The sequence below is a fragment of the Mesoplodon mirus genome (genome assembly GCF_964341445.2).
Source record: "Mesoplodon mirus genome assembly, chromosome: X".
In the NCBI taxonomy this organism is placed as follows: domain Eukaryota; kingdom Metazoa; phylum Chordata; class Mammalia; order Artiodactyla; family Ziphiidae; genus Mesoplodon; species Mesoplodon mirus.
Window position 1 is genome coordinate 59,182,190 of NC_138981.1, and position 25,385 is coordinate 59,207,574.

The 25,385-nt window shown below is 38.6% G+C and overlaps 1 protein-coding gene across 2 annotated transcripts in view; it reads left to right on the top strand.

The window, feature by feature from the left end:
• KIF4A (kinesin family member 4A) overlaps window positions 1–25,385 on the top strand; it is a 129,177-nt gene that overhangs the window by 42,152 nt on the left and 61,640 nt on the right. For both annotated transcript variants that reach the window (XM_082609877.1, XM_082609878.1), the window contains exons 8-10: window positions 10,522–10,638; window positions 11,269–11,444; window positions 17,579–17,640. In XM_082609877.1, coding sequence (XP_082466003.1) covers window positions 10,522–10,638; window positions 11,269–11,444; window positions 17,579–17,640 — 355 coding nt within the window. The remainder of the gene's footprint in view (window positions 1–10,521; window positions 10,639–11,268; window positions 11,445–17,578; window positions 17,641–25,385) is intronic.

The window sequence follows — 25,385 nt, forward strand, 5'->3', positions numbered from 1 at the left end:
CCCAGGACATGGATATACTAGGAAGACAGGAAACACAGGACATACTTATACTAAAAACTTATTTGTGTTTTATATGTCCTATATTTTTATCTGTTAAATTCTGTGAATTGCCAACTCAAATACTGTGCTTGTTTTTCTGTTGACTTTTTAGAAAATTAATTGGGAGAGGGAGTTCATATATTCTGGACGTAAGTGGTCAGTTTTATGAGTTCCAAATATTTTGTCCCCATCTGTGGCACATCTTTTTACTAAGTGTATGATGTCTTTTGTCATATAAAGTGTTGGGTTTTTTATATAAATAGAATTTCAGTGTAGTCATACAGATATAAAGGCATTTCTCCTATGTTTTCTTCTTTAAAAAAGGTCTTAAATCTGTCTGGAATTTATAACTACGTGTGGTGTGAGGTAGCAACTTAGTTTTATGTTTTTCCATATGGATAGCCATCTTCCCCAACAGAATATATTAAATTGTCCATCTTTTCCTCAAAAAAAAAAATAATAACCTCCTAAATGGTTTCTTAAACACCAGTTTTTTACTCCCAAATCTACCTTCCAAATGACTACCAAAGTAATATTTCTGAAATCTAAATTTGATCATGTTTATTCCTTCTTTAAAACCTTTCATTTGTGTCCATCATCTACAATAGATGTTTTTAATCTGCCTTCTTTTTAAAGCAGAGGAACTCTTTTTAAAATGAAGTCTTAAAACAAATTCTAACAGTTGAAATAAATTAAAAAACAGATTTTTTTTTTTTTTTTTTTTTTTTTCCTTTTTGCGGTATGCGGGCCTCTCACTGTTGTGGCCTCTCCCGTTGCGGAGCACAGGCTCCGGATGCGCAGGCCCAGCGGCCATGGCTCACGGGCCCAGCCGCTCCGCGGCATATGGGATCCTCCCAGACCGGGGCACGAACCCGTATCCCCTGCATCGGCAGGCGGACTCTCAACCACTGCGCCACCAGGGAGGCCCTAAAAAACAGATTTTAAATTCACATAAATTTATTTTGTAAGTTCAAATTTATAACATTGAGTAGGTCAATCTTCAAACAATAAGAATATTATAGCTATTTTATGATCACAATTTCTTTCTGTATATTGCATATCATAAAATTTTTCATGGTAAAAAAATGCAGTATATCCAGCAAAGGACTTGTGTCTAGAATATGTGAAGAACTCTCAAAACTCAATAGTAAAAAATAATCCAGCTAGAAAATGAGCAAGACACGAGCAGATATTTCACTGAAGAGGATATACAAATGGCAATAAGCACATGAAAAGATGTTCAACATCCTTAGTCATTAAGGAAATACAAGTGAAAACCACAGGGAGATTTCACTGTATACCTCTCAGAATAGCTAAAAGAAGAAATAGTAATAATATCAAATGATGGCAAGAATGTGGTGAAATTGAATTTTTCATACATTGCACTATTGGACATTTATTCCAGAAAAAGTTTATGTTCACACAAAAACCAGTATGCAAATGTTCATAGCTGCTCTATTTGTAATAACCAAAAACTGGAAACAACTCAGATGTCTACCCACAGGTGAATGAATGGTTAAACAAACTATGGTACATCCAGGCCGTGTAATACTATTTAGCAGTAAAAAGGAATGAACTATTAAAACAGACTCCTTGGGTGGGTTATTATTATGCTGAGTGAAAAAAAAAAAGGCTAGTCTCAAAAGGTTACATACTGTATATGCCATTTATACATTCTTGAAATAACAAAATTATAGGGGAGAAAGCTTAATGATTGCCAGGGTTTAGGGATTGGAGATTGAAGAGGTAGGTGTGCCTATAAAGGGCAGCACAAGAGAGCCTTGTGATGATAGTACAGTTCTATATCTTGATTTTGGTGATCATTACATGGAGTTATACATGTGATAAAATTACACAGAACTACACGCACACACACACACACAGAGTACGTGTAAAAGTTGGTCACATCTGAATAACATCTGGGGATTGTGCCAATGTTAATTTCCTGGTTCTGATATTGTACTATGGTTATGTGAGATGTTACCATTGGGGGAGGCTGGGTGAATGGTGCACAAGACCTTGCTGTACATTGCTTTTGCAGCTTCCTGTGAGTCTATAATTATTTCAAAATAAAAAGTTTTTTTTTAATGCAGTATAATGAAAAGTAACTTTTTCTCTTTCCCCAAGTCCCTAGTCTATGTCTTTAGACATTCTCTCTTTCTGTATAATGGAAGCATATTATGCACTCTGTTCTAATCTACCCTGTATTTATGGAGATTGTTCCATATCAGTATATACATCTCTACTGTATTCTTTTTCATGTCCATATATTGTATAGATATGCCACTGTATTTATTATACCATTCCCCTATTGATAAACATTTAGGTTGGTTCCAGACTTTTGCTATTACACACTAGCTCCAGTGAACATAGTTCTTAGTATATAACATGATGGGGATTCTGGATAACGGCAACAATCTTATTTAAGGTTTTGTATCTATTTTTTCTATATTTTTTTCTTGTCACACATTATCAAGAAAATCCTGATTCATACTAATACATAATTATGAGTTATAAACATTTTTTAACAGCCCACTTTACAATCTCTTCAATTATTAAACTGAACTAGGAGCTTCAATGAGGAGTAATAGGACATTTAAATTCAATGTTGGATCACTAACAATATATTTCCTAATATGTTATATGATAACTATAAATGTCTAACAAGACACAAAGCTTACAAGAAGCACTGAAACCATCTTTTTTTTTTGAGTGCCATTGGCTAAGTGCTTCATATGCACCATCACATTTTCTTTTTTTTCCCAACTTTATTGAGATATTCTTGACATATAACATATGTTACGTTTAGGGTGTACAGTGTGATGATTTGACACATGTATATGTTGTGAAATGATTACCACGATAAGGTTGGTTAACATCTCCATCCCCTCACATGATTACCATTTTTGTGTGTGTGTGGTGAGAACATTTAAGCTTTACTCCCTTAGAACAAAGTAGTGGTTACCAGAGGGGATGGGGTTGGGGAAAGATGAAATGGGTAAAGGGAATCAACTGTATAGTGATAGATGGAAACTAAAACTTTGGTGGTGAGCATACTGTAGGACATATAGAAGTAGAAATGTGATGTGCACGTGAAACATATAATGATATAAACCAATGTTATCTCAATAAACTTTTTTAATTAAAAAAAGATTTAGTCTCTTAACAACCATCAAGTACATAATACAGTACTGTTGATTATAGTCACCATGCTGTACTTGAGATACCCAGAAGTTATTCATCTAATAGCTGGATGTTTGTACTCTTTGACCAGCATCTTCCCAGTTCCCCCGCCCCTCAGCCTCTGGCAGCCACTATTCTACTCTCTTGCTATGAGTTCAGCTTTTTTAAAATTCCACATATAAGGTGAGGACACACAGTATTTGTCTTTCTCCATCTGATTTATTTCACTCAGCATGATGCCCTCAGGGTCCATCTATGTTGCAAAAGGCAGGATTTTCTTCTTTTTTGTGGCTGAATAATATTTCTCTGTGTGTGTGTACCACATTTTCTTTATTCATTCATCCATCAATGGACAATTAGATTGTGAAACCATCTTTAATAGTATATCATAACATGTTGAGTTCCCTATTGATTTGGTACCACACAACCGACTATGATGCAGTGATGAGCACATGAATTGAGTAACTGCCTCTGTCTGGTGTTTCAGTACAAGCTCATGTGCTACAGTGGTATAATTATCTGTACAGTTTTCCATGAGTGTGCATGTGAACTGGGCAAAGGTCTCGTGCAAAGCCACAACCTTAAATTACACATTTGCAAAAACTTCGAACATATGTACAAATAATAGAGGAATTTTCAAAGACTGCAGAAAAATTAATTAACCTTGCGGCACAAGATAATGTGTCAGTAGATTCTAGCACAGTGTTGTGAAGCAGTTAGACTCCAATAAAGATCTATTTTTAAAAAAAGATTTGCTTTATAGAACATTAGAATGAGCCATTTAAATGCAGTTTTTAAAAAAAAACAATATAGGGCTTTTTTTGTTTTTTGTTTTTGCTGCGTCGGGTCTTAGTTGTGGCATGCGGGATCTTCGTTGCGGCACGCAGGCTTCTCTCTAGTTGTGGCGTGCAGGTTTTTCTCTCTCTAGTTGTGGCGTGTGGGCTCCAGAGCACATGGGCTCTGTAGTTTGCAGCAGGCAGGCTCTCTGATTGAGGCACGGGGGCTCAGTAGTTGTGGCGTGCGGGCTTAGTTGCCCCATGGCATGTGGGATCTTAGTTCCCCGACCAGGGATCGAACCCATGTCCCCTGCATTGAAAGGTGGATTCTCTACCACTGGACCACCAGGGAAGTCCCTTAAATGCAGTTTTTAAAATAGTTAAAATAACGTTAAATAGCGGTGATGGTTGCACAACAGTGTGAATGTACTTAATGCCATTGAACTATACACTTAAAAACTGTTAAAATGGTACATTTTATGTTATATATATTTTACCACAATAGAAGTAATTTTTAAAACAAAATCCAAATTACAATTGCAGAAACTCTGCAGTATTTTTGTGGTTCCCTAAAGTATCCCTAAGGTTCTGAGGAACACAATTTGAAAACCACTGTCCTACAGGATAAACACAAATACCTGAGCATGACATATCTTTCATGCTCTTTATGATCTGTCCCTAACTGTCCTCTGGCCTCACTATTTGTTACTCTCTATCTCATAACTTGCATTATTTTCCTGTTGAACTCCCTGTAGTTCCTAAATGTATGACGCTCTCTCACAAATATGTGCCTTGACATATGTTACTTCTCTGCCTGGAATAACCTTACATTCTTCTTTCCTACTCTTCCCTCCTCCATCAGCGTTGTCCTAGTCATTCTTCACAGTTCAGCTCAAATTCAATTCCCACTCCTATGAGAACCCATTTTTACTATACTTACCTTTTCCTTTAACATTATATTTGCAAATAGTTTTTGTTGGTGTGTCTATCCCCCTTTAGATTTTTAACTCCTTGAGAGTAAGGATTGTGACTTATTCATCTTTCTACCTCTAATGCCTAGCACAGTGCCTAGAATATTGAACATATTCACTAAATGATAAGGACTCAGATGTGTGGGGTGAGAAAAGAGGGAGAGTCCAGGATGTCGCAGGTTTGTTGTTTGTTGGATGACTGGTTAGGTGGTGAGACAATGAAAAGGAACAGTGCTGTAAGTGAAATAGATTTGCACTGAAAGATGAATTCTGTGTTGTTCAAGTCTGTGTTATGCAATGCCACGTGGGCACAGCCCACTGGAGGTTATTCAGTAGGCAGACAAAATATAGCTTTGGACAATAGGAAAGAGGTCTGGTTTGGAGATGGGAATTTGAGGGAGTCATTAATATAGGTGTTTATTGGAACTCTAGGCAAGGATGAGATAGCCCAGGAAGAGTATATATAGTAAGCAAAGAGCCTAAGACAGTCCCAAGAGAATACCAACGTTTAATGGGAGGGTATTGGAAAAACTACCCCATTAAGTAGACTGGGAATGATTGAGAATGGGGGACACAGTAGTCACATGGCTCTGGAGGGGCGATGTGAGAGTTCAAGCTTTCTTTAAATATATTTTCTACCAACTCCATCTTTTCAGCCTCAAGTCTCTCCTCTTTCCAAGGTACCTGGTGCCTCTAAGTGAGCAAATTTGCTCATTTCCATAGAGCATAGAGGTTAAGATCATGGATTTGGGAGCCAGGCTGCCTCCATCTGAATCCTGACTCTGCCACTTATTAGCTATGTGACCTTAGGCAAGTTACCTAATCTCTTTGTGCCTCAGCTCTCATATCTGTCAGCACAGATAATCATACTTGATGCACACTTTTTAGGACTATTGTGAGGATTAAGTAAGGTAATAAGCATAAAGTTCCTAGAACAGTATCTGGCTCATAGTAAACACTATATAAACTTAGCTGTTATTATCACTGTCATGGTCATTATTGTTCCTCTGCAGGCACTTTAGATTGAGGCTCCTCCATCTTGCTGAGTCAGTTATTGCTTCTCTACCTGTGCTCTAAAAACACATTGAAACCTCTTGTCTACGGATATTTCCTCTCCTGTGCTCTGTCATCTTATGGGTTATTACTTTTTAAATTCCTTTTAGTGGTATCTTAGGGGGGAAAGAAATGCTGGTGGTCAGTCTCCTGTGTTTGAACAGAATTTCCTCTAATGCTCTCTGTGTTCTTTTTGTGTATAACTTTATTTGTTACATTGGTTCCTATGAAGCTGTATCAATTTTTTATTGGAATAATATGTGCCTAGATAATTACAATTTTATTTTTTGAAAGCCTTTCATACTTTTCCCCCTTTAGACTTTCTGTACCAGAAACTTAACTATCTTTTTTCCTGAATTTTAGAGATACGTTTTCTTACCATCTAGCATACTGATGTCTGACCATGCACCTCGGTCCCCTACAACCAGATTCTCATCATTTTACTTACATAATCAGTTCTTCCATGTGTGTCAACTTGAAGGCCAACTTCAAGATACTGCCATTTCCTTCTTCACTTGCAGTATCTTTTGGGTGAAGAAATTGTCATCAGAGTAGATAAGGAATTTATTGGGTACTCTGCTTTCACTGTCATGTAACTTAGCAAATATCCAGATTATCTAAGTTCCTCTATCCTATTAATAATAACTTACATGTAGGTAGCACTTTATAGATCACATTTGATTTTTATCATAGCCTCATGAGGTAAGGTATGTATTACACCTGTTTTATGGATAAAGGAAAGTTTTAGTGGCTTGTCCAAGGTCACACACATTGATAGGTGGGAGAGGCAGAATTTGAACTAAGATTCTATCTCCCATGGGCTTCCCTGGTGGCGCAGTGGTTGGAGTCCGCCTGCCGATGCAGGGGACGCGGGTTCATGCCCTGGTCTGGGAAGATCCCACATGCCGCGGAGTGGCTGGGCCCATGAGCCATGGCCGCTGAGCCTGTGCGTCCGGAGCCTGTGCTCCACAACGGGAGAGGCCACAACAGTGAGAGGCCCGCGTACTGCAAAAAAAAAAAAAAAAAAAAAAAGATTCTATCTCCCAATCAAGTTCCTTTCCACTCTATCCCCTCTTAGTAGTTACTCCTGTAAATCTTGTGATCTAGTGCAGTAATAGATCATTCCCCTTCTAGCTAGGCAGACCATATCTATACTATCATATTACTTCTGTTTTTCACCCTAATCTTCTTGGCTGTGCTACCTGCCTTAGGCTCATACATATTTTCTTCACATATAGAGCAGGGTTTCTCAGCTGTGGCACTATTGACATTTTGGGTCAAACAATGTTGGGGGGCAGGGACTGTCCAGGGCATTGTAGGGTGTTTAGTGGTATCCTTGCCCTCTACCCACTAGATGCCAGTAGCACTCCCCCTGACCTCACAGGTTGTGACAACCAAAATGTCTCCAGATATTGCCAAATGTCCTGCAGGAAGCAAAATTGTCCGCAGTTGAGAGCTGCTGCATATAGAGCTGCTTAGTTTCTCTTCTGCCTCATTTTTCTCTCCTGTTACCAATATACCCTTTTATTCTAGTTGTGAAACCAATTGTAACGTGCCTCCATGATACTTGTGAAGTTCTAGTCCCTTTTTAAAGTTAAAATCTCTACTTTATTATTTATTTGTTGCCCTAGTGAACAAATACCCGAAGCTGTTAAGTAGTATTCTTGATCCTCTCCTCACTTGGTCTGTTCTCAGTCTTTTAGAGAGAAGAGGAACTTCTGGTCTTATAATTTTATCTGGGCATTTTCTCCATAGCCATCCTTGATTAGAACTTTTAAGTCTCTGCAGACATGTTCTTCCCAGTCTTTATAATATATAATCTCCAACCATGTCAAGAATTTTCTCTTAACAACAGGAAATCACATGCTGTTTTGTGATGATTTCTTTCCAAAAAGACATTCATTTCCCTTGCTCCTATCTATTCCAAAACTCCAACTCTCATTTGAAGAAAAAAAAAATCAGCCTTTTTATCCTTAAGTCTATGCTTCTTGCTTAGATCACAGTAGCCATAATTTCTTCTCAGGGCTCATCTGGACTTTTATTGTTGTTCCTATGGAACTATAGATGGACATTTTGCTCAGCAGGTTTGAAAAACCTCAGCAGTCTCTCCTTCACATCCTACATGGGATATGGGCCAATAAGATGGCACAATGTTCTATTTGGCTAAAAGGGGAAAAGAAGAGAAAGGAGTGAACTAATATGAGGATTAGTACAGGCATTGGTGAGGTTTGATCAATCTCAGCAGGATCTCCTTCACATCCTGGATGGGATAACTGGCCCTGAAAAATGGTACCCCTTCCAATTTGCAATAAAGGGAAAAGAAAGAGATAGTTGCTTGAGGGAATTGTTTTTGTTTTAGGTTGGGGAGATTTGAGCATGTGTATAGACTGAAAAGAAGGAATTCGTGAACGAAAAATAAATTGAAGATCTAAGAGGGAGGGGGAAGATCAAGGGATCCAGGGTCCCTGGGAAAATGGAGGGAATAGAAACACTGGCAGAGGCTGAAGGGAAAATAAAGGTAGTTATTTCCTCCTCTGAAACAAGGAGAAGGACAAAGGAATCAGTAACAGCAAAGGAAAGACTGTGAAGTGAGGAGAGGGAAGGTTAGGGAGCCCTTGTGAATAATTGATCACCATAATGTATTTGTTGAAATCATCTACTAGTAGAGTGAAGGTAGATTTCCAGCCTTGGAAATGATGAGTGTTTAGAATAGCTGCTGTGGTGAAGGAAGAATGAAGAAGAGAAGATTGTCTATTGACCAAGGGTTCAGCCAAGGTCAGATAACGTGTTTTATAATGGATGGATCCATTCCATTTCGTTATGTGACTTTCAGAAACTTACACACACGCACACGTGCACACACACACACACACACAGTTGGTTTAACCTAGGCCTGGGAATTGACATGGTGGGAATGGCAGAAGGTCATGGGTCTAGTGAGCCCTTGGGAAAACATAACTGAAATGATTGACTGCAGGGAATAGGTAGTTTAAGGCCCAGGAAGGATGATCTACTGGGAGTATTAGAAAGTGTCAGTAGGGACTTCCCTGTCAGTCCAATGGTTAAGACTCTACTCTTCCACTTAAGGGAGCACGGGTTCGATCCCTGGTCGGGAAATTCAGATCCCACATGCTACATGGTGCAGCTGAAAAAAGAAAAAAGAAAGAAGGCGTCAGTAAATTTGTAGCCACAATAAGGGTGAAGAACAGGATCCATGAAAGAATTGGAAGGATAGTAGTAGGATGCAGAGAGGAATTTTGGAGTTCAGGATCTTGTAGATATAATTGTTTTAGGTTATAAGGGAGTCCAAAGTACAGCTGAATAAGTAAAGTAGTACAGCACTAACAATAATGATGCCATTTGTATATCATTTAACTTTGTTTTGTGTAAAGTATCTTATTAACTCCCCACCACAACCTAATGAGGTGGGTAGATTTGCCTCATTTTATAGAGGAACTTACGCAAAATCGCATAGCTAATCAGTGACAGAGCCAGGATTAGAACCTAGGTCTATCTGACACCAGTGCCCATGCACTTAACCATTATACTACATAGACTTTCCATGATAAACATAACCATGGGAGGGTCAGGGGCTTTCAAGGGACCTCAGAGATTATTACAATTTTTAAAAAGTAAACCTTGGAATTTAAGAAGTGGAAAAGAACCTTTACTCTATTTAAAGCAATAAGAGGAAAGGTATTTCATTGTGGTATAATAGAAAGAGCATAGGATTTGACTGCAATCCTGAGATGGAATCTCAGGCCTACCACCTACCCGCTAGTGGTACCACTTGACCTTAGACAAGTCATTTAACCTTTGAGCTAGTTCTGTCATCAATAAACTGAAAATGATAGTTAAAATAATGATAATAATAAAAATAGCTTTTAATGTAACTTCACAGCATTAATTTAAGCATTAAGTATGATAATGTATATTAAAAGTGTGATAATGTATATAACCACTTGTAAATAACTATACAAGTGGTTATTGTCATGGTGATCATTATCTGTCTCTCTGCTTTGTTTCCATGGGAAAGGGCAAGAAGTGCCAACAGACTCAATTGTGCATTCACCTTTGTCCTTTGAACTTTGCTTAACTGGAAGACCAACTGTTTGAAAGAGGAAGAGATGGAAAGAAAGTAAAATATCAGAGTGGATATCACCAACTTCTACCAGCATCATGTTTATTCCCATTTCTACCCATACCACCTAGGAAAAATATGGCCTGTTTCCCAAAGAGCATAAGAATATATGATAAGAACACTAAAGACTGTTAAATACTGTTGTTTTTCATTTCTATGAAGCTTTCTGTTTGAAAAAAAAAAGAGGCACTCTCAGAAAAGTGAACAAGATTAAGAGGTTTCTTTAAGATTGCTGACTTAATATTTCTATAGGGTCTTTATTTCTTATCTCTTTCTCAGGATAGGTATATGTTAGATGTTACCCAGGTAACATGGGTATATGTTACCAAGCAATTTAAATTTTGTTTCCTGCTATTAGGTATTAATATTAACCGAGGCCTCCTATGCTTGGGAAATGTAATCAGTGCTCTTGGAGATGACAAAAAGGGTGGCTTTGTGCCCTACAGAGATTCCAAGTTGACTCGACTGCTTCAAGGTAAGCCCAAAGTGCCTCTAAAAATAAGAGAGTAACTCAGAATGATAGTGCTGAGAAAGCAAAGATAGAACAGGTAGAAAGCCAGATTTTTGGATTATTACATACAGAGCTGTCTAGTTGATAAACAGGAGAGAGACCTGTTGGCAAGCAGGCTTCTAAGGTAATGGAAAAATGTCTTCATATATGGCTTTGAGAGCCAAAAAGTCTGTATGTAGCGTGTCAGCTGTACTTAGTACTTTGTACCTGAAAATGAACTTAGTTACTGCCTTTATTACTGATGATAAGAATTCCCTAAGGAGTTAAGATCTACCTAGAGGGGGCATCCAAAGAAATTTTAATCCTAATAGTGACTCCTAACTTGGCCCAGTAAGGTTTTTTTGTTTGTTTTAACCTGATTAACTGCTGAAGTCACAGTCTCTCTTAAGAACTAGGACACATGCAATAGGATTCTAAACTATATCATTTTATACAACAAAAATCTTAATGTTTTTATATTGACACAATAGGAAACTTGTAGATACTTAAGAATTTTTTTCTTACAGCTCTGAGATTGAAGTCACCAACCCAAACAGACAGTTTTACTTGCATCCTACTTGTTTGATTTCATTTCCTTCCCTTGTTCTTTTTCAGATTCTCTAGGAGGTAATAGCCACACTCTTATGATAGCCTGTGTGAGTCCTGCTGACTCCAATCTAGAGGAAACATTAAATACTCTTCGCTATGCTGACAGAGCAAGAAAAATCAAGAACAAACCTGTTGTTAATATTGATCCCCAGAGAGCTGAACTTAATCATCTGAAGCAACAGGTAGAAGAAACTTGACATTTGATGGGAAAAATTACAAGTGTGTGAGTGGAATGATAGAGCTCCTATTTCTCAGCTTCTTCTCTACCAGAAGTTTAGAGATGTTGGTTAAGCATTATGTTAGTTTGGGGAAATCTTAAAGTAACTCCTATTAACAGGTTTTTGGTCATATTTAAGATTAGGGAGTGGCACTGGAGATTTCACTGATAAAGAAGTGAGCAGTGAGAGATGAGGCAAGAGAGGTAGGCAGGAGTCAGATCCCAAAGGTCCTTATATGACTTGTTAAAGGATTTGGAATTCAACCTGAAAGCTGTAGGGGGCCACTGAAAGATTTAAGTAAGAGGGTAACGTTGAAATGAGATTACTCTAGCAAGTATATAGAAAGTGGATTAGAGGTGGGCATGACTAGAAGTAAGAAAATAAATTAGGGTATTATAATAACTCAGGTGAGAACTATGGCCTGAACTAAAGACAGTAGCTATAGAGATGAAGAAAGGGGGACAAATTAGAAACAAAAAACAAGGAGGTAGAATGTATAGAGCTTACAAATGTGGTGACACATGTGACGTGGAAGGGTAGGTAGGGAGAATCAAAGTTAATTCCCAGGTTTCTTGCTTGGGCAACTGAATAAATGGTAGTAATAATCATTGAGTCAGGGAATATAGGAGGAAAAACAGGGTCAGGTAGGGAAATGGAAATGATGAAATTCAGTTTTGGGCATTTTGAATTTGAAGGGCTTATGGGACATCTAAGTAGAGTTGTTCAAACATGGTTGGGTATGTGGGTTTAATGTAGAGAGGTCTGAACTGAAGATACAGATTTGAGAGTCATCAGCATTTAGATGGTATCTGAAGTTATGGAGTGGATGAGATCAAAGAGTGCCCGGCACATTAAAGGCACTTCCTCATTATTGGCTGAATGAGCAAATGGACAAGAAGAGAGAAGAAGCCTAGACAGAACTCAGGGGTAACAGCAGCATTTAAGGAAGGGGGAAAGGAGTAGAAGACAAGAGAGATGAAGAAGGAGCAAACAGGCAGGAAGAAAATCAGTGGTTCATGGAAGACAAGAGAAGAAAGTTTCAAGGAGGGCTACTGAAAGTATAAATTTATAAAGAAGTGTAAAGTAAGATAAGGGTTGAAAAGTGTCCATTGATTTTTTTTTAATCAACAAGGAGTGAGAAGAGGGTCAGGGGAATGATAGGAGCAGATTGCTATGGGATGGACAGTGAATGCTAGATAAGAAAGTGGAGGAAGTTGTTAGGCTCTTCTTTCAAGAAGGCAAGATGAAAGAAGACAATAGCTGGTAGTCAAGTGTCAAGGGGTGTAAATCTGTTTGTTTTTAAAATATGGAAGAGGCTTGAACATGTGAAAGAACCAGTTGGGAGAGACTAAAACTGAGAATAGGGATGAGTTGATAAGGGGTCATCTCTTAGTTGAGATACTGAGCACAAAATAAAGAGGGCTTTGCTTTAGACAGTAGAGGGGATACTTGCCCCCAAGACTATAAAAAAGAGGTTAGGATAGGAAGAATACAGTGATACTAATTTAGAGGAAGAAGAAGGGAAATTGAGCAATTTTCAGCCTGACAATCTTTATCTTCTCAGTGAAGTAGGAGGCAAGGTCATTTTCTAAGAGCAAGCAAGCAGATGATGATAGGGTAGAGGGACTGAGGTAACCACAGAAGGCTTAAAATCACGGAAATGGAAGAAGTAGCTGACTAGGAACATGCATTTGTGGTGGTATCAGTATGACTGTGCAGCAGCTCAGTAGCTCTGGCAGAGGAGCTGAGAGGGCAGGTGGTTGGGTTGACCCCTTTGGGGGGGTCAGGTTTTCTTGGTGTAGCACTCTTCCCAACGGGAATCTAGTGTTTCCCAACTGTCTAGTGTTCACTCCGTCTCTGGCCTTCCTCCTCAGTGATAATAATTACCATTCATTCAATCTGTTGTCTTCCTTCCCCTTATCCTCCTTTATTTCCTTCCCTCCTAGGGTTCACTATAGAAAACATAAATAATTTACCTGTTCACAGAATCATCTCAATTGTAAAATACCTTATTCAGTCCTGCTCCTCTGTTTTCTTTCATGTGTATTCCTATTGCCAAAAATGCTCTTTTTCCTGGTCATTTCACACTGTTATGTGCCAGGTACTGTGCTGGGATACATTGTTAAGCAAAGCAGACACAGTTTCTGCGTTCATGGAATTTATTGCCTAGTGGGGGAGACAAACATTAAACACACAATCATATCAACATATCATTATAAACTGGGATAGTGTGCTATAGGGCACTGTGAAAGTATGGAACAGGATCTTCTGATCTTCTGTTAAATATATAATCTGAGAAGCCTTCCCTGAAGTGGCTACATTTGAGCTGAGATCTGAGGGACTGAGTAGGAATCATCTATGCAGAAAAGAAAGAAGAGGATTCCAGGAAGAAGAAATAGCATGTGTAGCACAGTATGATGGGAAACAGCATTGACACTGCAGCCAGGCTGCCTGGGTTCAAATCCTGGCTCTATACCTCATTAGCTATTTACCCGGGGCAAGTTCTCTGTGCCTCAGTTTCCCTATCTGTAAAATGGAAATAATAATAGTACCTGCTTCATAGGGTTTTTGTGAGGGCTAAATGAGTTAATACATGTAAAGCACTTAGAACAGTGCCAGGCATATAGTATGTCTGCAAAGATCTTGAGTTAGGAATACAGTGCATTTGAAGAACTCAGAATGCCAGTGTGGCTAGATTGGAGAGAGCAAGGAAAGGGTGTTCCAGTCTGAGACTAGAGAAGAAGCAGAGGCCTGATCAAGGCCTCATGTACTATGTTAAAAATGATTTTAAGCAAGGTGGCAACATTGATCATTTCCACTTTTAAAAAAATGGTATGGCTGCTGTGTGGAAATGGATTATAGTGGAGCAAAAATAGACTCATAGAGACCACTTAAGAAGTTACTGCAGTGGTCCAGAGAGAGAAATGGTGGCTTAGAAAGTGATAGAAAGAAGTGACCAGTGGATTAGATAAGGGGGTGAGGGTATGACACCCAGCTTTCTGGCATGTGAAACTGCATATTCACTGACCTAGAGTATACTGGAGAAGGACCAGGTTTGGGATAGCAGAAAACTAGGCAGAAATATTAAGTAGATATTTGAATATAAAGGTTCTAAATTCAGAAAAACTAACGGGATCTAATAATAGTATTACTCAGCTCCTTGGGCTGATTTGAGGATTAAACAGGATATTATGTCTAAACCATCTTGCGTAGTGTCTGGCTCCAGGGGCTAGACTCAGGCCTCAAAGAAGCTCCCTTCCTTTCAGATTTCCTGTCTCACCTTGACATTCATATATGATTATGGTTCAAAAAAAAGCCCTTTTATATTCATTATTTAATTTTATGATCATAATAAGCCAGTGAACACAGCAGATATCTTTATTCCCATTTTAAGACACTGGGGTCTAAGAAATGAATATAGATGGTTCAGGGCAGGCTGATGGAGGAACCAGGTCTCCTGATATCCTGCCCTTGACTTTTCCCACTGTCTCTCCAAGATGGAGCAGTAGTGGCTTATCAAGGAACAGAGAAAGCTCTTCTCCCTGCAGTGGTATAGTAACTCTGATAAGCCTTACTTGCAGGTTGCAAGGGAGAGATAGCTGGATTGGAGGGAAGAGCGCCCCCCTACCAGCAATTCCTTCACTGATGGCCAGCAAATCCTCCCTAAGCTTTCTGCCTGAAGGCTCCTTTTCATAAAATGGAGATAAAATACCAGTTTCTCCCTATCAAACAGCCTTGTTCCCTGTAAATGCTTTAGAAATCTATGTGGACCAAATGAAATCACATGTGTAGTCATGCTTTGGAAATAATGATGTGATAATAAATGTAAAATACTAGTGTTATTGCATTAAAAAAGGGTTCTAAATTCAGAAAGATCTGTGTTTGAGATAAATTTGGGAGTCACCAGTTTATAGATGGTAATTGAAACCATAGTCAGAGATGAGACTTTAAGGAGAGAATAGAAAGTGAGTGAGCTTTGAGGAACTTTATCATTTAAAGGACAATTGGAGCAAAGATGAACTAAGAGACTTAGAAGATCAGCTTGAAGAATAGAAGGAAAAGCAAGAAAGTGTGGCATCTGGTAACTCAAATGCTACCAAACAGTCAAACAAAATGAAGACTGAAAAATGCCCATGGGATGTAGTGACATGCCGGTCATTGGTGACATTATCAAGAGTTATTTCAGAGGAATGTTGTGGGCACAAATCAGGTGAGAATAGGTTAAAGAGCAAGTGAGAGAAGAGCAAAAGGAAATGGAGGCAGTGGGTGTAGACTATTCTGTCAAACTTTGTGAAGGAGAGAAATTGGGCAAAAAAGATAGGAAGTGGGATTGGGAAAGGTGCTTTTGTTTTGTTTTATTTTAAGATGGGAGAGATTTGAACATGTTTTAATCTTAGTAGGAAGGATTCTGTAAAAAGGGAGAAGTCAAAGATATAGAAGAGAGAACGGATAACAAATAGAATACGATTTTTTTAAAATTTTTGTTTATTTATTTAGCTGCACCACGTCTTAGTTGCGGCATGCAGGCTTTTAGTTGTGGCATGTGGGATCTAGTTCCCTGACCAGGAATTGAACCTGGGCCCCTTGCAATGGGAACATGGAGTCTTAACCACTGGACCACCAGGGAAGTCCCTAGAATAGGATTTATCAGAAGGCAAGAAGAGTTGGGATCCAAAGCTCAAGGAGAACAGCTCCTCTTTTATCATAAGAGGGAATGGAGAGGTTGATTACACATTCACTTTGGTTTAAGATCCGTCTCCATGAAGCCTCCTTTGGACTATTTTGGAATTTCATTAATTTGCTTCTTCTCAGAACCCTAAAGTACTTAACTATACTTGATGACTAGCATCTTCTGTCTTGTGTTATTTCTTACTTTTTCAGGCCTTAGTCTTGTCTTCATCAACTAGATTGTAAACTGGATAATAAACCACAAGAGTTTATTCTTGTACCCCCCTACATTGCATAGCCCAATGCTAAGTTTGATTTTTTAAAATTAATTAATTAAGTTATTTATTTATTTACTTACTTATGGCTGTGTTGGGTCTTTGTTGCTGCGCGGGCTTTCTCTAGTTGCAGTGAGCAGGGGCTACTCTTTGTTATGGCACACAGGCTTCTCATCGCTGTGGCTTCTCTTGTTGCAGAGCATGGGCTCTAGGCACGTGGATTTCCGTAGTTGTGGCACACAGGCTCAGTAGTTGTGGCTTGCAGGCTCTCAAGCACAGGCTCAGTAGTTGTGGCACACGGGCTTAGCTGCTCCGTGGCATGTGGGATCCTACCGGACCAGGGCTCGAACCCATGGCCCCTGCACTGGCAGGCAGATTCTTAACCACTGCGCCCCCAGGGAAGTCCCTAAGTTTGATTTTTTTTAAAACAGTAGGTTCTCTGGAACTTCCCTGGTGGTCCAGTGGGTAAGACTCTGTGCTCCCAATGCAGGGGGCCCGGGTTCGATCCCTGGTCAGGGAACTAGATCCCACGTGCGTGCCACAACTAAGTCGGTGTGCCGCAACTAAACATGCCACAGCGAAGATCCCGTGTGCCACAGCTAAGACCCGGTGCAGCCAAAATAAGTAAATATTTAAAAAAATAATAATAATAAAAATAAATTTTAAAAAATAGATTCTCAATAAAAACTCATGAAGATGCTTAGGTAAAAGAGACAGCTCATCTTCTAAGTACTAGTTATTCATGTAATACTGATTGTCCTTTTATCATTGAATCATCTACCATGTTGCTTTCTGTAATACCTAAGATATGCCTTAGATTTCATAGGTATCAAGTAAAATTACCCAACTACTAATCATGGTAATTTTGCTGATAAGGGATAAGTAACTTTTTTTTTTTTTTTTTTTTTTGCGGTACGCGGGTGGCTCACTGCTGTGGCCTCTCCCATTGCAGAGCACAGGCTCCGGACGCGCAGACCCAGCGGCCATGGCCCACGGGCCCAACCGCTCCGCGGCATGTGGGATCCTCCTGGACCGAGGCACGAACCCGTGTCCCCTGCATCAGCAGGCGGACTCCCAACCACTGTGCCACCAGGGAAGCCCGATAAGTAACTTTTGATTGGTAACTAGCTAACTATTTTTCTTTGCCTTTTCCAGGTACAACAGCTACAGGTCTTGTTGCTGCAAGCCCATGGAGGTACCCTGCCTGGATCTATAAAGTAAGAGTCATAGACTAATTTTAAATGTATATTCTAACAGAGCCTGTTTCTCCTTATGATTGTTTTCCCCTGATATTCTAAAGTTTCTGGTAGCACTTGGTGTCAAGGTAGGGAACTTAACAAACTTGCTGTCTATTTAGGACTAGCTAGTTAGCTTTGAGACAACCTGGTATAATAGAAAGAGCATAGGTTCTGGCCTCAGAAGTTTATTAATTAGAATTCTACTATGAGGAAGAGCTGTCTCTCCCCTCCCACTATTTATTTATTTGATTATGTATTTATAGCCATATAGACTCATGGGTATTTATTTTATTCTATGCATTAGCATCCAATACTAGCATTATGTTTTATTGCTTGTTTTATTTGTTGTTTCTGCTTTGTCCACTAGGAGCTCCTTCAGGGTGGCTGTTGTACTCTTTAACACGCTATCAAGTTTTTAAGCATTTCTACCAGATGTTCCACACCCGTCTTCTATTTTCCCTGCCCCAATTCTGGAATCAACCATATGTCCAAGGAGCCATGGGTTTTTTTTTTTTTTTTTGGAAAATGGTGTTTAGAAACCAGATCTGGGTGCTAGGTGTGCTCATTGTTACTGAGAAGTCATTACTTCTAGGCCCTCTCAGTGAGTAGAGCTAGGAAATATCTGTATGTATAGTAATCCACACATATATCTATATTTTTATGTCTATCTAACTGTGTATATATTAAAAACCATGATTTTAGACTGATACCTCTGATTCCAGTCCAACACTACAGGGTTTATTCTAATCCTCCCACTCTCCTTATTTATAACTTCATTCTCCAGCAGTGAAAAACCAGCTCTCATTATCTGCATTCTATTTACTTACTTGTTCAGTTCTAGTATACACGTAAAATAATTTTGGATTGCTAGCCCATACCTCTGTGAGAAATACTTTTAAGAACTAGATTACAGCATATATGTATAATTCTTTTGTCTTTAGGCTTAGAGTATCCAGGCAAGATATTGTTTCCCAGAGTTACTGTTTGTATTCCATTGTGGGTTCCCACTACATCTTGCCTGGTTAGTTTTAATTGTTTGTTTATATTTTGGGTATACGAAGGGTATGTGAAACATTATCATGCTCTAAGAGTCAGCGTTTTACAAAAAGATATACTCAGAGCAGAGAAATGCAAATCAAAACCAAAATGAGATATCACTATATACCTGTCAGGATGGCTACTATCAAAAACAAAAAATAACAAAAAGTAACAAATGTTGGAAAGGATATGAGGAGGATGTGGAGAAATTAGAACCTTTGTGCACTGTTGAAAGGATTGTAAAATGGTGTAACTGCTATGGAAAACAGTATGGAGGTTCCTCAGAAAATTAAAAATAGAACTACCATATGATCCAGCAATCCCACTTCTGGGTATATATCCAAAAGAATTGAAAACAAGGTCTGAAAGAGATATTTGCATACCCATGTTCATAACAGCACTATTCATAATAGCTAAGAGGGATTTCCCTGGTGGTTCACTGGTTAAGAATCTGCCTTCCAATGCAGGAGACATGAGTTCAATCACTGGTTAGGGAACTAAGATCCCACATGCTGTGGGGCAACTAAGCCCGCATACTCTAGAGCCTGCGTGCCACAGCTAGAAAGCCCGTGCACAGCAGCTGCTGAGCCCCTGCACTCTGGAGCCCACACGCCTCAACCAGAGACAAGCCCGCACACCACAACAAAGAGCCCACGTGCTGCAACAAAAGATCCCACATGCCACAACTAAGATCTGATGCAGCCAAATAAGTAAATAAAGATTTTTTTTAAAGTAGCTAACAGCTTCCCTGGTGGCACAGTGGTTAAGAATCCGCCTGCCAATGCAGGGCACATGGGTTCATGCCCTGATCCAGGAAGATCCCATATGCCGAGGAGCAACTAAGCCCGTGTGCCACAACTACTGTGCCTGTGCTCTAGAGCCTGCGAGCCACAACTACTGAGCCCGCATGCTGCAATTACTGAAGCCCGTGCACCTAGAGCCTGTGCTCCACAACAAGAGAAGCCACCACAATGAGAAGCCTGCGCACTGCAATGAAGAGTAGCCCCTGCTTGCTGCAACTAAAGAAAGCCCGCATGCAGCAATGAAGACCCAATGGAGCCAAAAATAAATAAATAAATAAATAAATTTGTTAAAAACAGAATATAGGAAGGGCTTAAACACCTTCCTATATTCTATAAAAACTAACTAACTAAATAAATAAATAAAATAAAAAGTAGCTAAGAAGCGGAAGCAATACAGATGTCCATCAGTGTATGAATGGATAAATAAAATGTGGTATATACATACAACAGAATATTATTCAGCCTTAAAAAGGAAGGAAATCCTATCACATGTTACAACATGAATGAAACTTGAGGGCGTTATGTAAGTGAAATAAGCCAGTCACAAAAAGACAAATACTGTATGATTCCACTTATATAAGAAATTTAAAGTATTTGAATTCATAGAAATGGAAACTAGCATGGTGGTTACCAGGGGCTAGGGGAGGGGGGAAAAAGGGAGTTGTTATTTAATGGGTATATAATTTGAGTTTTACAAGATGAAAAAGTTCTGGAGATCTATTTCACAGCAATGTAAATATACTTAATGCTACTCAACTGTACACTTAAAAATGGTTAGGATGTTAAGTTTTATGTTATATGTTTTTTACCACAATTTTTTTCATGTAAATTAATTTATTTATTTATTTTCCTGCATTGGGTCTTCACAGCTGCATGCAGGCTTTCTCTAGTTGCGGCAAGCGGGGGCTACTCTTCCTTGCGTTGCATGGGCTTCTCATTGCGGTGGCTTCTCTTGTTGTGGAGCACGGGCTCTAGGCGCACGGGCTTCAGTAGTTGTGGCATGCGGGCTCAGTAGTTGTGGCTCACGGGCTCTAGAGCACAGCCTCAGGAGTTGTGGCGTACGGCCTTAGTTCCTCCACGGCATGTGGGAATATTCCCAGACCAGGGATCAAACCCATGTCCACTGCATTGGCAGGCGTATTTTTAACCACTGTGCCCACAGGGAAGTCCCCACAATTTTTAAGAAAGAAAAAACCTACAAGAGAACTAGAAGAAAATACAGGCAAAGTTCTATGTGCACATAGGTGAAGGTAAAGAGCATTCTATGAATAAAAGCAGTGGCAGAAAACTAAAATAATAGACTGGGGGGGTGGGTGTGGAGAGTTGTTGTATAATGGATATGGAATTTCAGTTTTACAAGGTGAAAAACTTTTGGAGATCCATTGCACAACAATGTGAACATACTTAACACTGTTGAACTGTACACTTAAAATTTACTGGTTAAGATGGTAAATTTTATATTATGCTTTTTACCACAATATTTTTTAAATTTTATTGTATTTATTTTTTTTTAAACAGCAGGTTCTTATTAGTCATCAATTTTATACACATCAGTGTATACATGTCAATCCCAATCACCCAATTCAGCACACCACCATCCCCACCCCACCACGGTTTTCCCCCCTTGGTGTCCATACGTCTGTTCTCCACATCTATGTCTCTATTTCTGCCTTGCAAACCGGTTCATCTGTACCATTTTTCTAGATTCCACATATATGCGTTAATATACGATATTTGTTTTTCTCTTTCTGACTTACTTCATTCTGTATGACAGTCTCTAGGTCCATCCATGTCTCTACAAGTGACCCAATGTCATTCCTTTTTATGGCTGAGTAATATTCCATTGTATATATGTACCACATCTTCTTTATCCATTCATGTGTCAATGGACATTTAGGTTGCTTCCATGACCTGGCTACTGTAAATAGTGCTACAGTGAACATTGGGGTGCACGTGTCTTTTTGAATTATGGTTTTCTCTGGGTATATGCCCAGTAGTAAGATTGCTGGATCATATGGTAATTCTATTTTTAGTTTTTTAAGGAACCTCCATTACTGTTCTCCATAGTGGCTGTATCAATTTACATCCCCACCAACAGTGCAAGAGGGTTCCCGTTTCTCCAGCCCGTTTCCAGCATTTGTTGTTTGTAGATTTTCTGATAATGCCCATTCTAACTGGTGTGAGGTGATACCTCGTTGTAATTTTGATTTGCATTTCTCTAATGATAAGTGATGTTGAGCAGCTTTTCATGTGCCTCTTGGCCATCTGTATGTCTTCTTTGGAGAAATGCCTACTTAGGTCTTCTGCCCATGTTTTGATTGGGTTGTTAGTTTTTTTTTTAATATTGAGCTTCATGAGCTACTTATATACTTTGGAGGTTAAACCTTTGTCCATTGATTCATTCACAAATATTTTCTCCCATTCTGAGGGTTGTCTTTTCCTCTCGTTTATAGTTTCCTTTGCTGTGCAAAAGCTTTTAAGTTTCATTAGGCCCTGTTTGTTTTTGTTTTTATTTTCATTACTCTAGGAAGTGGGTCAAAAAAGATCTTGCTGTGATTTATGTCAAAGAGTGTTCTTCCTATGTTTTCATCTAAGAGTTTTATAGTGTCAGGTCTTACATTTAGGTCTTTAATCCACTTGGAGTTTATTTTTGTGTATGGTGTTAGGGAGTGTTCTAATTGCGTTCTTTTACATGTAGCTGTCCAGTTCTCCCAGCACTACTTATTGAAGAGGCTGTCTTTTCTCCATTGTATATCCTTGCCTCCTTTGTCATAGATTAGTTGACCATAGGTGCGTGGGTTTATCACTGGGCTTTCTAACCTGTTCCATTGATCTGTATTTCTGTTTTTGTGCCGGTACCATATTGTCTTGATTACTGTAGCTTTTTAGTGTAGTCTGAAGTCAGGGAGTCTGATTCCTCCAGCTCCAGTTTTTTTCCCTCAAGACTTCTTTGGCTATTTGGGATCTTTTGTGTTTCCATACAAATTGTGAAACTTTTTGTTCTAGTTCTGTGAGAAATGACAGTGGTAGTTTGATAGGGATTGCATTGAATCTGTAGATTGCTTTGGGTAGTGTAGTCATTTTCGCAATATTGATTCTTTCAATCCAAGAACATGGTATATCTCTCCATCTGTTTGTTTTGTCTTTAATTTCTTTCAACAGTGTCTTATAGTTTTCTGAGTACAGGTCTTTTACCTCCTTAGGTAGGTTTATTCCTAGGTATTTTATTCGTTTTGTTGCAATGGTGAATGGGATTGTTTCCTTAATTTCTCTTTCTGATCTTTCGTTGTTAGTGTATAGGAATGCAAGGGATTTCTGTGCATTAATTTTATATCCTGCAACTTTACCAAATTCATTGATTAGCTCTAGTAGTTTTCTGGTGGCATCTTTAGGATACTCTATGTATAGTATCATGTTATCTGCAAACATTGACAGTTTTACTTCTTTTCCAATTTGTATTCCATTTTTTTCTTTTTCTCTCTGATTGCCATGGCTAGGACTTCTGAAACTATGTTGAATAATAGTGGCGAGAGTGGACATCCTTGTCTTGTTTCTGAAATTAGAGGAAATGCTTTCAGTTTTTCAGCGTTGAGAATGATGTTTGCTGTGGGTTTGTCATATATGGCCTTTATTATATTGAGGTAAGTTCCCTCTAGGCCCAGTCTCTGGAGAGTTTTTATGATAAATGGCTGTTGAATTTTGTCAAAGCTTTTTCTGCATCTATTGAGATGATCAAATGGTTTTTATTCTTCAATTTGTTAATATGGTGTATCACGTTGATTGATTTGGTATATTGAAGAATCCTTGCATCCTGGGATAAATCCCACTTGGTCATGGTATATGGTCCTTTTAATGTGTTGTTGGATTCTGTCTGCTAGTATTTTGTTGAGGATTTTTGCATCTATCTTCATCAGTGATATTGGTCTGTAATTTTCTTTCTTTGTGACATCTTTGTCTGGTTTTGGTATCAGGCTGTTGCTGGCCTCATAGAATGAGTTTGGGAGTCTTCCTTCCTCTGCAATTTTTCGAAGAGTTCGAGAAGGATAGGTGTTAGCTCTTCTCTAAATGTTTGATAGGATTCACTTGTGAAGCCATCTGGTCCTAGACTTTTGTTTCTTGGAAGATTTTTAATCACAGTTTCAATTTCATTACTTGTGATTGGTCTGTTCATGTTTTCTATTTCTTCCTGGTTCAGTCTCAGAAGGTTATACCTTTCTAAGAATTTGTCCATTTCTTCCAGGTTGCCCATTTTATTGGCATAGAGTTGCTTGTAGTAGTCTCTTATGATGCTTTGTATTTCTGTGGTGTCTATTGTAACTTCTCCTTTTTCATTTCTAATTTTATTGATTTGAGTCCTCTCCCTCTTTTTCTTGATGAGTCTGGCTAAAGGTTTATCAATTTTGTTTATCTTCTCAAAAAATCAGCTTTTAATTTTATTGATCTTTGCTATTGTTTTCTTTGTTTCTATTTCATTTATTTCTGCTCTGATCTTTATGATTTCTTTCCTTCTAACTTCGGGTTTTGTTTTCTATTTCTCTAGTTCCTTTAGGAGTAACGTTAGATTGATTATTTGAGGTTTTTCTTGTTTCTTCAGGTAGGATTGTATTGCTATAAGCTTCCCTCTTAGAACTGCTTTTGCTGCATTCCATAGGCTTTGGATTGTCTTTTTTTTCATTGTCATTTTTCTCTAGGTATTTTTTGATTTCCTCTTTGATTTCTTCAGTGATCTCTTGGTTATGTAGTAACGTATTGTTTAGCCTCCACGTGTTTGTGTTTTTTACATTTTTCTCTGTAATTTATTTCTAATATGATTTCAGTTTTCTTACATTTACCAAGGCTTGATTTGTGACCCAAGATGTGCTTTATCCTGGAAAATGTTCCATGTGCAATTGAGAAGAAAGTGTAATCTGCTGTTTTCAGATGGAATGTCCTATAAATATCAATTAAATCTATCTGGTTTATTGTGTCATTTAAAGCTTGTGTTTCCTTATTAATTTTCATTTTGGTTGTTCTGTCCATTGGTGAAAGTGGGGTGTTAAAGTCCCCTACTATGATTGTGTTACTGTCGATTTCCCCTTTTATGGCTGTTAGCATTTGCCTTATGTATTGAGGTGCTCCTATGTTGTGTGCATAAATATTTACACTTGTTATATCTTCTTCTTGGATTGATCCCTTGAACATTATGTAGCATCCTTCTTTGTCTCTTGTAATAGTCTTTATTTTAAAGTCTATTTTGTCTGATATGAGAATTGCTACTCCAGCTTTCTTCTGATTTCCCTTTGCATGGAATATCTTTTTCCATCCCCTCACTTTCAGTCTGTATGTGTCCCTAGGTCTGAAGGAGGTCTCTTGTAGACAGCATATACACGGGTCTTGTTTTTGTATCCATTCAGCCAGTCTATGTCTTTTGGTTGGAGCATTTAATCCATTTACATTTAAGGTAATTATCGATATGTATGTTCCTATTACCATCTTCTTAATTGTTTTGTGTTTGTTATTGTAGGTCTTTTCCTTCTCTTGTGGTTCCTGCCTAGAGATGTTCCTTTAGGATTTGCTGTAAAGCTGGTTTGGTGGTGCTGAATTCTCTTAGCTTTTGCTTGTCTGTAAAGGTTTTAATTTCTCTGTCGAATGTGAATTAGATCCTTGCTGGGTAGAGTAATCTTGGTTGTAGGTTTTTCCCTTTTATCACTTTAAATATGTCCTGCCACTCCCTTCTGGCTTGCAGAGTTTCTGCTGAAAGATCAGCTGTTACCCTTATGGGGATTCCCTTGTATGTTATTTGTTACTTTTCCCTTGCTGCTTTTAATATTTTTTCTTTGTATTTAATATTTGATAGTTTGGTTAATATGTGCCTTGGCATGTTTCTCATTGGATTTTTCCTGT